The sequence below is a fragment of the Ascidiella aspersa genome, chromosome 2 (genome assembly GCF_963924565.1).
Source record: "Ascidiella aspersa chromosome 2, kaAscAspe10.2, whole genome shotgun sequence".
Lineage (NCBI taxonomy): Eukaryota > Metazoa > Chordata > Ascidiacea > Phlebobranchia > Ascidiidae > Ascidiella > Ascidiella aspersa.
Window position 1 is genome coordinate 10,779,637 of NC_139448.1, and position 13,566 is coordinate 10,793,202.

The following is a 13,566-nucleotide window of genomic DNA, read 5'->3' on the forward strand; positions in this document are numbered from 1 at the left end:
AAATCAAAAAAGAATTGTGTCGTGAAAGCATCGCTGTTACATTTTCGTTTAGTCGCCGCAAAAGAGGTTGAGAAAAACTCATATAGCCTAACAAAATATTTGGATGTTTTTTATTAATTCAATCTAAATATTTCTATCTACAAGAAAATACAGTACCGGTATTCGCCCCGCCCAATTTATACTGTAATTAAGAAATTTAAATGCAATTAAAAAAGGCAACTATATCCGTTACACTTTTTAGGGGTTTTGAGTGGCCGTGGCTGCAAAGAGTTGCAATCGCAGTACGAGGACATTATGAGGAGAAGTATATTGCGCTCCACTTCGCTCAATCAATGTCTGGGAGAAACAGAGAGGATGGTTGCCCCTCGCATGTTTCATAACTTCACCAAGCCAATGTAACTCACAGGAAAGTCAGAAGAATATGCATTCAGCTTCGGCAAACGCAGCTTATCGGAAAAAGTGAGCGTACGTGGGATTAAAGGTCATTGGCTGTTGGCCTGTTGCAAGGTATGGCCGCAGTTTGTTGCACCGGGATTGGTGAATGTGCTTTAGAATGTCTCATTTACACGATTGTTTTGCACTGATCTAACATGGTTGGTTAAAATCGCAACTGTTTCCTGCAGTTGGGGCATACACAGTTACACACTTGCTTGCTTGGCAGTTGCACACGTTACCATGACTCAAAAGACCTCTGTTTGATTCCAAGATTATAGTAAGCACGGTCATATTACGATTTTTGTTTACATTTCTTGCGTTTATTTATATCTGTAAGATGTTTTGGTTAGAAAATTTACACCAGTGAAGATACAATATAACCTGTTGCATGTGGTTAAATCGAATGGTCGTCTTTTCTTGGCCAACAGAAGTATTGGTTTATTTATTTAAAAAAAGTTGTATCGGACATTAATACTATAAATTACAGGGTTGTTTAATTGGACTTTGTAGCTTTATAAAACTGTCCATTCCACTGTTAAGTGTGGATTACTTGATGACCTGCTATTCCATTTTAGTAAAACGTTTTTTCGGTGTTTTTCGTTTTGTTAATATAAATTTGTAAAACAATCAATACACCGCAATGTCGCTATACTAGGTCTTTCCACAATATATGCTTATTAACACTTGTTCTGTACTAATGTAATGAATCAAGTCAAATACTTAAAAATACTTTACTTAAGTTACTGTTTTCAAATGCTTGGCTTTTAATATTTATTCATATTTTCCTTCATTACACATGTAATTAGTAAAGCGTTACGTTAAAATAAAATAAATTCGTATTATTATCTTGGCAATTTTCCTTCATTTAAATACTGAAATAAACCAGATTATTTGTCAGCTGCGATAGATTTTATTTACGTAAGCGCTAGCAGAAACAATATTGCACAACGCAGCAAAGAGGCAAGTCATCAAGATTTGTGCCTGCCAAAAAAATCTCCACTGCTTAAACCAGACCTGGGCAAACTACAGCCCGTGGTTCAATTTGTATAAAACTTTTCAAGCCAAAAAAACACGTTTTTTATTGATTTTACAATATTTTATTAAACAAATTATACTCGTAAAGAAACTTTACTGTAACCCGCTCTGACAATGTGGTCAAAACAACGATATTTACAGCCTTAATTTTAGGAAAATACACGTGCAGTTGGTTTTTGACCCGGTCCTCCCAAGACATTTTCTATGTCTCATGGATATTGGATACCCCAGTCAAAACAATTGCCCACCCCTGGCTTAAACCATAGCACTACGCCAGAATAGTATGAAAACACCGCTTTCCAAACCAAAACCACGCCAAGCTTCCGTAAACAAGAGTCCTCGGGCGCAAAATAATACACAAACAAACAAAAGAGTAGTCGATAGGCAACATGTTGTTGTCGCTATAACATGTTGATGGAGCCCATCAGGTGAACCGGTCGGTTTTTGTAGCGCAGGGAAATCTCGTTTTCGATCTGAAAATGCGTAAAACAAAACGTTTACAAAAAGCGTACAGTCGAATTAAACCACATAAAATTAAGGTTGTCTGGCCACAAGCAGAACTTTTAGATGAATAGTGACCTTACAAGGCTTTTTAGAAAGCGCTTACAAATCCCTGTCTTAAAACAAGCGACGCCATACATTTTGAGAATAAATAGGATTTTCTCCAGACCTAAGCATTAGCGATTTGCCAATATGGATATATATTTCAAAACGAGTTAAAAACATTTCACGCACTTTAAAACAAACACGGTCAGGCGTATAGCAAATTTTAAACATTTAGAAAATCAGTTAAAATAAAATGTATACTGGCCGAACGTGCTAAAATTTTATTAAATTAAAAACTGTTTGCACAATTAAAAACTAGTTATAAACGTCAACACCAAAACGTGAAGGATTAACAGTGGCAAAGGCATCAAACTCACCAGTTTCCGCCACTCTTTGGTCTCGTTGACCAGCAGCTTGAGCCTGGGGTGTAGCGACGCTTGCTCGCTGTCGGTCTGCTCGATTCGCTGCTCGCACTGCGCCGTTTGCGACTCGTACTTTTTGGTGAGGGAAAGATGGCGAGCCAGGTTCTCGGCCAGCCTGTCAACGAACCTGGAGGTATAAAAGGCGGTTAGAATTTGATGCAGGAACGCGTGTCGAAGTATAAAGACGATGACAAATATCCGACTGTCGCCGTTTCGAGATCTTTTTTAGATTTTATTTTTTTGTTTTTTCGGGGGGAGGGGGGAGGGGTATTCGACCTGTACGTGCATGGGAAAGACTTTTTGTCGGGCCGTCAAACAAATAAATTTAAATTTTAAATTATTTCGTTTTATTTAAATTACTTTAAAAATTTAAATAAAAAATACTTTTATTTGCTTCACTTTGAAATGTTTAGGGGTTCATAAGAAAAATTAGTGAGAGCATAAAATGGCTACTCACGAAAGTAGACAACCACTGGTCTACACCAAAAAAAATGCTGTTTGGTATCTTCAAACTCTTACTGCCACGGACTGCGTGCTCTAACACTATGTATTTCTATTTAAGAGTATCTATTTCAGTCAAGCACTACCCTGTAAATCATGGTTTCTTAACCGGTGGGCCACAGAACATTTGGATATTGTAAAGTCTGTGAGAATTTTAGTTTTATTTGTTTAATTCTTGAGTTCATTTTACAGTACATTTTCAAGCTTCGGTTGCGTTATGTGTGGGTTATTATAAAATGTTCTTCTTTTGTGCACATTTTGAAGTTATTCTTGTTTTCTTACACATTTCAGTTAATTGTAACCAATTTAAGCAGAACATCAAAAAGTGAGCCACGGAATATTTTCAAAACAAAAGTGGGCCACGACCATAAAGAGGTTAAGAACCCCAGCTGTAAATTATAATGCAACTAACTTCGGCACTAAAACCATTATACTTCAATCCCCCTGCACACACACACATCCAAGACATGTCCATCACTCACCTGGGTGAGTCCAGGATACGGCAGAGGTGAGACATCTTGGTGGTCACTAGCCGATCGTAGACGCCCGACACGCTGTCGAGCATGCTCTGTAGCTCGCCTACAGATGTAAGCTGGAGGATTGGAGGCGCAGACTGGAACTGGTTGATTGACAGCACGTCGGCGTCACACTTTGTCTCGGTCAGTCGTTGCGCGAGAAAGCCGGACAACTGAAACATTTGCGGAACTTTTGTGAGTTAATCGATTTAAAACGGACGCTCACCGAGAACGGCTTCGGAAAGTAATAAAAAACAAAAGTCAATCGGAGTCGACAGAGTTATACGGAATTTCAGCAGCTTATGAACACCACTTTAACTACTGTTTTTAAACTATCAGACTATTTTGTTTTCAGCAGGATGGCTTAACTGACTGAGGTATTTATGGCGAGACACGATAATTTCAGGTGAACTTGATTTAAAATCATTTAGTGAACTTTCTTTGTTAAAAACGGTCGCGAGTTTAAATGTCATAACAGTATTAAAATTGATAACAGACTAAAAATTTTTTGTCGACGTATTGATTGACAAATTTATCAGGGGTTGATGAATTTCATTGGAACACAATACTTTGTATGGATTTAACTTTCCGACCAAAAATCAGCCAGCCAACTGCCAGAATTCGGTTTTAGCTCAACACCAACTGACTTAAAAATAAAAAATAATGTTTAATCTATTGGCTAAAATGCTTAGTGGCTTTGCGAGCCGTAGTGTCGAAATAAACACGCAACATAACGCCTCAAAAACAGATATTGCCGTCATACCTCCATCAGTTCGTTGATCAGCTGAGTTCGTGTAGCGACCGATTCGAGAACGCTGAGCGCGTCGTCACCCTCCGCTACCCCTTCAGTCGTGGTCAGATGGGAACCGTTCGGCACGTCTTTGACACTCACCTGGGAAGATAGGGATAAAGTTAAGCCTGTCTTGGCCACGAGCAGAACTTTCAGCTGTTGTGATTAATAGTGACCTTAACAATGCTAATGGGAAAACTCTTGATGTTAAAAATGAATAAAGAATTTTCGAAACGTTCAAAATGATACCTACTTCTGTATGGGCTTTGATATTCTTATTACGTCTTACTACAACCTACAATCATTAAGTATTAGTGATTTGCCAATATGGATAACTAACGAGTTAAAAAATATTGGCGATCGGATCAGTAGGTTAAGAAGAAAAATGGACGCTCGCATAACATTGGATACATTTTAGGTAAGTTTGCCAAAAATGCGCACTAAAAGCTTTGAAATGAGTTAACGCTTTCCTCATTAACTGTATTTAATGGTGACACTTGGAGTTTAAAAAACGTGCTGGACAAATCACAATCAAACCAAAAAAGTGATATATTTAATGATTCTGTATTTGTTGCTTTTCCTTTTCAACAAAAAAGAAAAATCAAGAAAATTGATTTGCTATGCGTAAAAACAACAGTTCTACCTCTTCTATCTCCCAGTTTTTCATTTCATTTTCTGTCACAATTTCGAATCCGTTGTCGGAGTTTCCATTTACTTCGTCGCCTGATGTTTCAACAACAATATCAAGGCCGCTGACATCTATGTCGAAGTCAATCACATCGTTGTCTTCCGTTGCAGCTTCGTCCATTATGTTGCCCCAATCAATCTGCAAAATATTCCGATGAAAAATCGGATGTTGAGTTTTGTAGTGTCTTAACAAAAAACTATCACGCTAAACAGTTTAAGTTTGGGAATGTTCATTAGAAAAAGGTCAAAAACTAAAAGAAATAAATACTTATTTACATGCTTTTAACTATTATTGATATGCCCCATTCAGGGGTTAAGATTCTTTGATGAAGTTTAGTTGTATCATCTGAATGCATGAAACTAATGCCAAGTTTTAGGATATTCATTAAAATCGGTCAAAAACTAAGGGAAAAATGAAGACTTATTTACATTTTTTAACTAGATATGCGCCATTCCGGGGTTAAGATTTTATGATGATATTTAGTTGTATCATCTGAATGCATAAAACCAATACCTCCTCGTCTTCTGCAGCATTTTCAACGACTTCGTCAGCCACAAGATCTTTTTTAATAACTTTGTTTGGCACCAGCCCAGTCCTCCATTGGTAGACAGTTGTATTGCCTACTTTTGTGAGGTGACGAACCATTGGTGCAATAGTGCTTGAAAACTGATCACTATTTCAAAAAATAAAACATAACCTTTAAAGAGATATTTTTTACACAAACAAACATCTTGACAATTTTATATATTCAGGTAACAAATAAAACAGAAATTAAAATGTTCAATGAGCTTAAGAAAAAAAACATTGATTTAGTATATTGCAAAATATTATTTACACAAGAAAAAATGTAAAACAAATTATTCACCCAAAAGGCCTAACACTATTAATGACAAACTATAATTTTGCTTGTTTAATATCAAAAGATTACCCTTCGCATCAGGTTTTGTTTTAAAAAGTCTAGGCTTAAGTGAGCAATTATCCAAAGTATTTTAAATACATAAATACCTTCCCAGGGAAAATTCAACAAAGGCAATGTAGTACTCCAAGACTGGAAACAGGTGCTTGCACTGATCCGCAATCGAGTTGAACTCCTGAGGAAGGTCTCTGACCAACTCGAGAAGTTCGTTTCGAACATTGATTCCTTCGATTCCAACCTTCTTGCACTGTTCAGCATACTGCCTTTTCACGTCCTGAGTATTTCTCTTGCAGTCCTGGATTTTCTTTCTGCATTCCTGTAAAACAAGAAAACAATGCTTTAATTAGGTGAATGCCAACTTTTAAAAATGACTAGAGATAGACCAAAATATTGGTTTACTGATAATATCGGCCAATATTTGGCTTCTAGCGATATATCGGTATCAGTAAATGTAGGCCAATACTTTGGCCGATATTTTAGTATGAAAATATGATATAATTTTTCCCTTACAACAAACAACTTACTCATTGTTTGATGAAAAAAAATTGTTTTATCATCACGCCAAGTTAATATGCAAAATAATAGTTTGATAATTAATAAAGGTACATAAACTAAAACGTTATTTAGATTTTATTTTCAATTAATTCAAGTTTTAAACATTTACCAGTTATATCAAAAAAATTGGTATCGATATGGGATACCGGTTGACAAAATTGTAAAAAATCGGGTATCGGTATAGGTCCAAAAAAGTGATATTGGTTGATCTCTAAAAAAAGACTACAATCAACTACTGTGAATTTAAATATTAACTAATCAAACAGATATCTTGACGAAAAAACAAAACAATTTCAACAAGCTTACCTCTCTCACTTGGTCACATTTAGCGATTTGTTTTTTTACTGCTGGGATCTCATAATTCAAATTTCTGAGCAAACGACTTGCAAGCTCAGCAAGATGGAGATTCTCCTTTTCATACAGCTTGATAATTTCCTGCCAGTCCTTGATGAAATTATGTATGTATATGTTATAAAACTACAAATATAAACATATGTTAAAAACTGAAGTTGTTTTCTATTAATAGTCTACCTATTTGTAATTTTCCGTTTGTAATTTTATAATTTATCTAGTCTTTTTTCATAACTTTTGAGCTATCAACAGCTATCATCAGTAACAATTGTACAGTTGAAAGAATGCCTGACAGCAACAGTATATTCATACCATTAGAAGGATTAACATTAAACAAAATAACACAGAAAGCATTATCGTACTCTTACAACAAAAACACATTATGTAAAAAGATTTACCTTCATTCTTTGCGAAGAATATCTGCCAAAAATGTTCTTTGTGTCCTTTTCGGTGTCACGGAGCACTTCCACGATCTTCACGCATTTGAAATAATGGAAACATGATCCTTCAACCAATGCTCTCATCTCCTCTGTGTTGGGCATGTCACGAAGTGCATCTGTGATTTTTCCTTTTACAACCTTCCAAAAAAATGATATATAAACACTATAAAGAAATATCTTCGCTCTTTGGTATATAAAACGACTAACTTGTTATAAAAAAATATGGTGCCTTTTTCATATTTGGGAGTGGATATTTTAAGGTTTTCGTTAAAATGTTATATAATTTTTAGGTTTAGATATGCCTTTTTTAGCATTTTGGGTGCGCTGTGTCTTAGTTTTTTTGTTAGATTTACATATTTTTTTAAGTTTATATTTTTATTTTTTTTAACATTATATAAAAAAGTTTTTTTTTACTTCTGCAGCAGTCTGCCACTTTATGTTGCAATGTCGTCGATCGATCAGCCAATCAACCAACTTGCTGCATTGGATGTCAATTGGAATCTGTTCTTCAGCCATGTTAAATTGATACAAGCTTTCCTACTTTAACTCCTACAAATAAAAGTGACAAAATAAAATTATCCTAGACTAGAAAAAGTATAAAATGGCAAAACAATGAGATTAGGGAGAACAAAAATTGGCTTTTGCAAAATCAAGCAACTAATGCAAAAATACATTTAATATACAATCACAAGTATTATGGCCGAAGGTATAAAAAACGTGTTTGATTTTTTTAATTCAGCATATTTCTAAAACTTACAAGCATCCACATGTACATTTTTACATTGGTTCATACTTAGATAAAGAAAATAATAAACTTTCATTAAGACAACTGTTTGTAAGAACTATTTCATCTCCACAGGCCACAGATATTTGTTTGTCTTGTGGAAAGACATAGGCAGCTTGTTGCCAAAAATTATGTTCATCATTGGTTTCTATAGTACATTCATCACTTATTGCAATTTTAAACCAAAACAAAATACCATGAATTGTTCCAGCTGAGGTTATTTTTGAAACCAAAGATTTTTTAAGGTTGTTAAAGCTATAGTTCGGATCATGGATTTTTTTAAAGTCAAATGTAAGACCTTGGCTGGTCTCACTTAACGCCTGATAAGCCAAAGTGCTTAGGTTCAGGTCACTGTGAACTGAGACGCGGTAGGGGTTTATGCATTCAGAAATTTTCAAGTCAAGAGTGGAGCTATCTGAAGTCACAATGCATTTGGACAAGAGTTCCTCCGATTGTATGCACTGCATCTGGACAGAAACTTCATAAGGCACAAAGCAGGTTGATGTGTTCAGTAATGGCCTTAAGTTTGCCACATTTGTTAACGAGTCAGGTGCTAGCAAACCACTTGGTTCAACTATATCCAAAACAACTGCATCAAATATACTTGAACCAATTGAAAAAAAGGTATCCAATGCAAAAGTCAAACTCTGCAACTTGCAACTTTTCGCAATTTCCTTGCAAGCATTTAACAGTTCTTGAGTGTTGCAAATTTTGGTAATGGAAACTTCAGGACCCAAAAGCTGGCACATTCTAAACGGAAAGATGCTGAAGCCATCTGATATGTCAAGGATGTTTAGCAGCCTTTTGGATGTAGATAACTTTTTAACAGCGTCAATCCAAATGTCACAGGTGGCAGTGTCATTTATTTTCATGACTTGTGCTTCATGAAGGGCAACATGTATCAGCTCTGGATGCGCACCTGCTATTTTTGACAGAACCTGAGGATACGACTTTGTGCATTGAGCATCAAAACTCAGTGTGTCAATGCTTTCCAACTGAAAACGGTCAACATGGACTGAAAAATTTGCCCTCAGTATGTCGCTAGGTTGAACCTGCAACCTTTGGCATTCAAGTTGTGTGAAGGTCTCTGTATGTCCAGGGGCTGCAATTTTGCAAGCCCTAATGGGATAAATGGCTTGATCCCAGCATACTTCGGATCCTATTTCTGTTGTGATACAGTGCTTTTTGTCAGGATCCAAATACAGTTGAAACCAAAGCACAAGGCAGTCAACACTGCCTTGTTTAATGTTATGAAAATCTACAAATACGTCGTCGAATTGGCCGTTAGCGATTTTTATTAAAACCCCTGGACTATTAAAATTGATGTCCATCAGTTTGCATGGGCCACTTAAAAGCCTGTGAGTCACATTACCCATGCGCTCTGAGGTATAGGGCTCATGAACAGAAGTGGAAAACACATGCAACATCTGCTGACTATCCACAGCCATGTTTGACTTGGACTTTCCAACATCTTGGCCAACTCCACTTGTTATAAGGATGTTTTGCATTTCCACAGGGTTTGTTGAAAAGTTGTGCTTCTTCCAGATTGAATCAGACTCAGCCAATGCGCAATAGACCGTGGCAGAGTATGGGATTACGACCCCACCATCCTGCTGAGGTAGTAACAAGTTTTGCCAGGCATGGTTTAAAGAATCAACAATTCCTTCCCCGAGCAAGCCAGCATCGACAATTTCTGCAATGACCAGCATTGCTTTTTCTGAAATGGCCGGCACATCTTTACTTGAGTTTCCAGAGACAATTAAATTCAGTGAATCAGAATGAATGTTAACAATATTGGAATCCATGTTATTCAAAGCGATGGATTCTTCAGCAATGCTGTGCATGGCCTCGGACATTTCACAACAGTGCACTTTGGCAGCGCCACTTTGTATCGCAAACATACCAAGCAATCCTGTACCCGAGCCAATGTCCAGTATGCAGTCATCCCAGTCAATTGCATCCACTGCATCCCTAATGGCATCGCGAAAAGTCTTGTTCCTCCTATGGTCATTCAGCATGGCAAAGTGCCAACTGTCAACAAGGCCCCTGCAGGCATTTTCAAGGTTGACACTGGCCTCATGAGAATTGTTGTTCACAATCAGCGCTCTGCGAAACATGCCTACCGCCTCCAGTTTCAGGCCCATTTGGAACAGACAAGTGCCCATGTGTAGGTGCAAGGCATCACTTCTCATAAAGACCTCTGTGCCCTGTTCGTACAGTTCCATTAGGTCATTTGTGCGCTTCAGTTGATACAGCTCTCGACTCCATTCTTTCCAAGCAGTTCCAAAATCCTCTGCAATCTCTTGTTGCACATGTTGATTAAGTTTTAGTGTGAGCAGGAAAAACGCATAAGCTTTTCCATAGTTTTTTTCGGCTAGACTGTGTCTTGCCTCTACAAGATACAGTTTAACTGCCTGTTGCATTGCAGATCACTTTTGTTCATATCTTTTATAAATCGAGTGTATATTTTGGTTCTAAAAAATTACAATAAAAATTTACTGACAAGTTACGTTTAAAACTAGTATACATAATACCGCGGGAGTCCGGACTACGGATTACTGTGATACCAAACATTTTTCCGAAACAATAGTCAGCTGTATCTTAAATTATCATTAATTTGGCAGTACAAACGTGTAGTTTATTCTAAACATTTGAAAACACCCCGAAAATGTGTCCTACCTTCTCGCGGTAACATGTGCGACAGTACATCACTTTAATTTAAAAGTTAACACAGAACGTCTGACTCTGAACGGACTATTCTAAATTCGTATGCTTGTTAAGTCTATCGAAGCGCACTTGGCAATTCTTTTTCGAATTTTAAGCTACCGCTGTAAACAAAGCTTAATGATTTCTTATAAGATAACAAAACCCAGTGATCCACAGTCAACACGATATCGTGATTTCGCACACATATGTTGATATGCTTTTAGGATTTCTCCTCTTAGGTAGGTCATGCTTGATTGCACACAGTCTCACACGTGACAGGATTCTGCAGAATAACTTATTCGACAATTTTACAAACTCAACTGGTTTTCTTCTGAATTAAAACATTCTATTGCTTCTGTAACGTTAAATTCACATTTGTAAACGTTACACTTTATACTGACGGCAGACCCTTTGCATGAATGCTACAAGTCTTCTGACATTTTATCTCTCTGCTTTCACTGCACTGCAAAAAACAACACGAGCATTTGCGACACTGGTATATTACAAAACATATACAAAAGGTCATCAACCCGACTGTGGTAGTCACGATATACAAGTGAACTTCAACATACTTAAGTTTTACACAAAAACGATGCTATTTACACGTCGTCCAAATGAAAACAGAAACTTTAAAAAAGAACCCAATGAGATCCGGATCTTTCAACACGAAAATCAAACTATGACAAAAGAACTGCTGAAGTATTTAGGAGGCAGTCTGTTCCAATTCCCCGGCAGCCGCTGACGAGCTTCCAGCCTCTAGCTCTTCGTCATTATAAATGTTCTCAGCCATTTGCCAGACTTGCATGATGTTGTCTTCAGAAACGGAACAGGACACCCAAGGCTCGTTGGGGTTCCAGGAGAAATCGGAAATCTTGGCAGTGTGCCCCCCATGGACAAATAAAAGCTCCGGTGGCCCGTCCTCTGCATCTTCTGCACTCTGTTCCTCTCCAATTTTGCTCAGATCCCAAACATTGAGTCGACGATCGGTTCCGCTTGAGGCAAGAATGGTTTCGTTGTGTGGGGACCATTGCACCTGAAACAAGAGGCAAATTTAAGTAGAGTTTACCCTTTTACTGGTTTATGTGTATTGTTGCTTTTTATGTTTAGCAACATTATAATATTGCCATCAAAAAATATGTGGATGAAAACATGGTCAAAGTTAGCATGTTTTAAAAAACTTAAAGTCATTTAAAACCATCATACAAAAATGGGTGAACTTTTCAAGGTGTTATGTTATTTACCAGGTATATCTACTTTCCCTATTAGTAGCTATCAATCCTATTATTTTTTTGTTTGGGGGCTTAAAATGGTTGTTTTCTTTGTTGCCAGCATTAAAAAGGAGGGGGGGGGGTATATTGTTTTGCTTAATGTTGGTATATGCTGCACTAAAATAATTTATCCATGCTAGTGGGAAGTAAGAACAAAATGGCTCAAGTTGTTACTATTAGCATTATGTGTTATTATTACTATCCCAAATTCATTTATCTGAATGAATGGTTTAATATTAAATACACCAAACAACATGTATAGAACCGATAGATTATGCGCACCTGGAAAATTTCATCTTTATGCGATTCAAAGGAATGTAGTTTTAGCTTGAGATTCCTCAAGTCCCACAGTGCAACTGTTTTGTCTGCAGAACCGGTAGCCAGAATAAACTCGCTGTAGGGATTGAAGGACAAGCAATTGACCTCAGCAGTGTGGGCATCAACAGTGTGACTTGGCTTGGTGCTAACATTAGACCTTGTGTCCCAAATCATCAACTTCTGATCATCGGCTACCGAACCAAACAGACTTTCATGCAACAAATGCCAGGATACATCCTCAACCACCGCAGTGTGGCCTGTGTAAACCTTTGCTGCATCCAAAATTCTGCCTTCTCTAGGCTTGTCGTTGACATTCCACATGCAGATGGTGTGATCGTCAGATGCACTGAGTAAAAAGCCGCTCAGGTTTGGGTTCCAGGACAATCCGTAGCCCTCTTTTTGGTGACCTCTTAGTCGCAAGTCAGGGACACACTCACCATTGGGATCTGGCTTGCTTGGATGTTTAGTGTAATCAAACACAAGTACGTCACTGGATGGAGTTTTAGTGCCAATGACACAAGGATTTTGAGGCATGAAGCGGGCTCGGTTTACTTCTCCTTCATGATTGATTTTGATTTCTATCTCGATTTTACCACTGACTGAACCGAAGCCACCGAACTCGCCCCGTTCGCTGTCATAATGTGAAGCATCAAACTGCGCATCATCTGTTGGCAATTGAACGCTGGCAATGATCAAGTGATTCTGTTCATCTGATGTGTGGGTGCCAAGGATAAGTCTATGCACAGTGTAATCTTTTCCCTCTGGTTTGGTGACATCGGGCAGCCACTGACAGGTGAGACTTGGCCACTCGAGGGCGTGGGTCATGACGAGGTCATACAAAAATGGTGTGTTTTTCTTCCATATTTTGTACTCTTCGTTGATTACTCTCTCCTCAACAGCCTCGTCATAATTTCCGTCTTTTTCGCCCATGATTTTAAATTTAAACTAAAATATCCAAATTTTAACTAATAATTTTGATCTGACAGTGGACAAGGCCAAAAAAGATTCACTATAAGTTGAAAAACAATAGGAAGCGTTAAGGTTATCCACAGTATACAGCATATTTAATTTTGTTATTAAATAAAGGATACAGCATATTTAATTTTGTTATAAAACTAAACTTGTTATACAACTTTCAAAACACATAATATTTGCATGCAATACATTTGAAAACTATTCTTTTAACATTTTGTTTAAAAATTGATTGAAAACTTTTTTAACTAATGATAAAGTCACACCCCGTTGGGTATTTTCTAACTTAGATAGCTGGACAGTGTGGTTAGTGTATTTTAAAGC

At 37.3% G+C, this 13,566-nt stretch overlaps 3 protein-coding genes across 3 annotated transcripts; all 3 read right to left on the minus strand.

Annotated features, from left to right (window-relative positions):
- Positions 1–1,361: 1,361 nt before the first annotated feature.
- Positions 1,362–7,744, minus strand: LOC146163605 (CDK5 regulatory subunit-associated protein 3-like). Its single transcript, XM_083381079.1, has 10 exons — positions 7,609–7,744; positions 7,153–7,332; positions 6,710–6,847; positions 5,938–6,164; positions 5,446–5,605; positions 4,888–5,070; positions 4,218–4,346; positions 3,422–3,627; positions 2,394–2,565; positions 1,362–1,943 (listed from the first exon to the last, which is right to left on the minus strand). Exons 1-10 carry the CDS (start codon positions 7,708–7,710, stop codon positions 1,872–1,874), a joined length of 1,569 nt encoding a protein of 522 aa, XP_083237205.1. The 5' UTR covers positions 7,711–7,744; the 3' UTR covers positions 1,362–1,871.
- Positions 7,744–10,427, minus strand: LOC146163606 (protein arginine N-methyltransferase 9-like). Its single transcript, XM_083381078.1, has one exon. It carries the CDS (start codon positions 10,399–10,401, stop codon positions 7,972–7,974), a length of 2,430 nt encoding a protein of 809 aa, XP_083237204.1. The 5' UTR covers positions 10,402–10,427; the 3' UTR covers positions 7,744–7,971.
- A 739-nt stretch (positions 10,428–11,166) lies between these two features.
- LOC146163607 (histone-binding protein RBBP4) lies at positions 11,167–13,275 on the minus strand. Its single transcript, XM_083381291.1, has 2 exons — positions 12,235–13,275; positions 11,167–11,717 (listed from the first exon to the last, which is right to left on the minus strand). The coding sequence occupies exons 1-2, from the start codon at positions 13,198–13,200 to the stop codon at positions 11,388–11,390; spliced, it is 1,296 nt and encodes a 431-aa protein (XP_083237417.1). The 5' UTR covers positions 13,201–13,275; the 3' UTR covers positions 11,167–11,387.
- Positions 13,276–13,566: the final 291 nt, after the last annotated feature.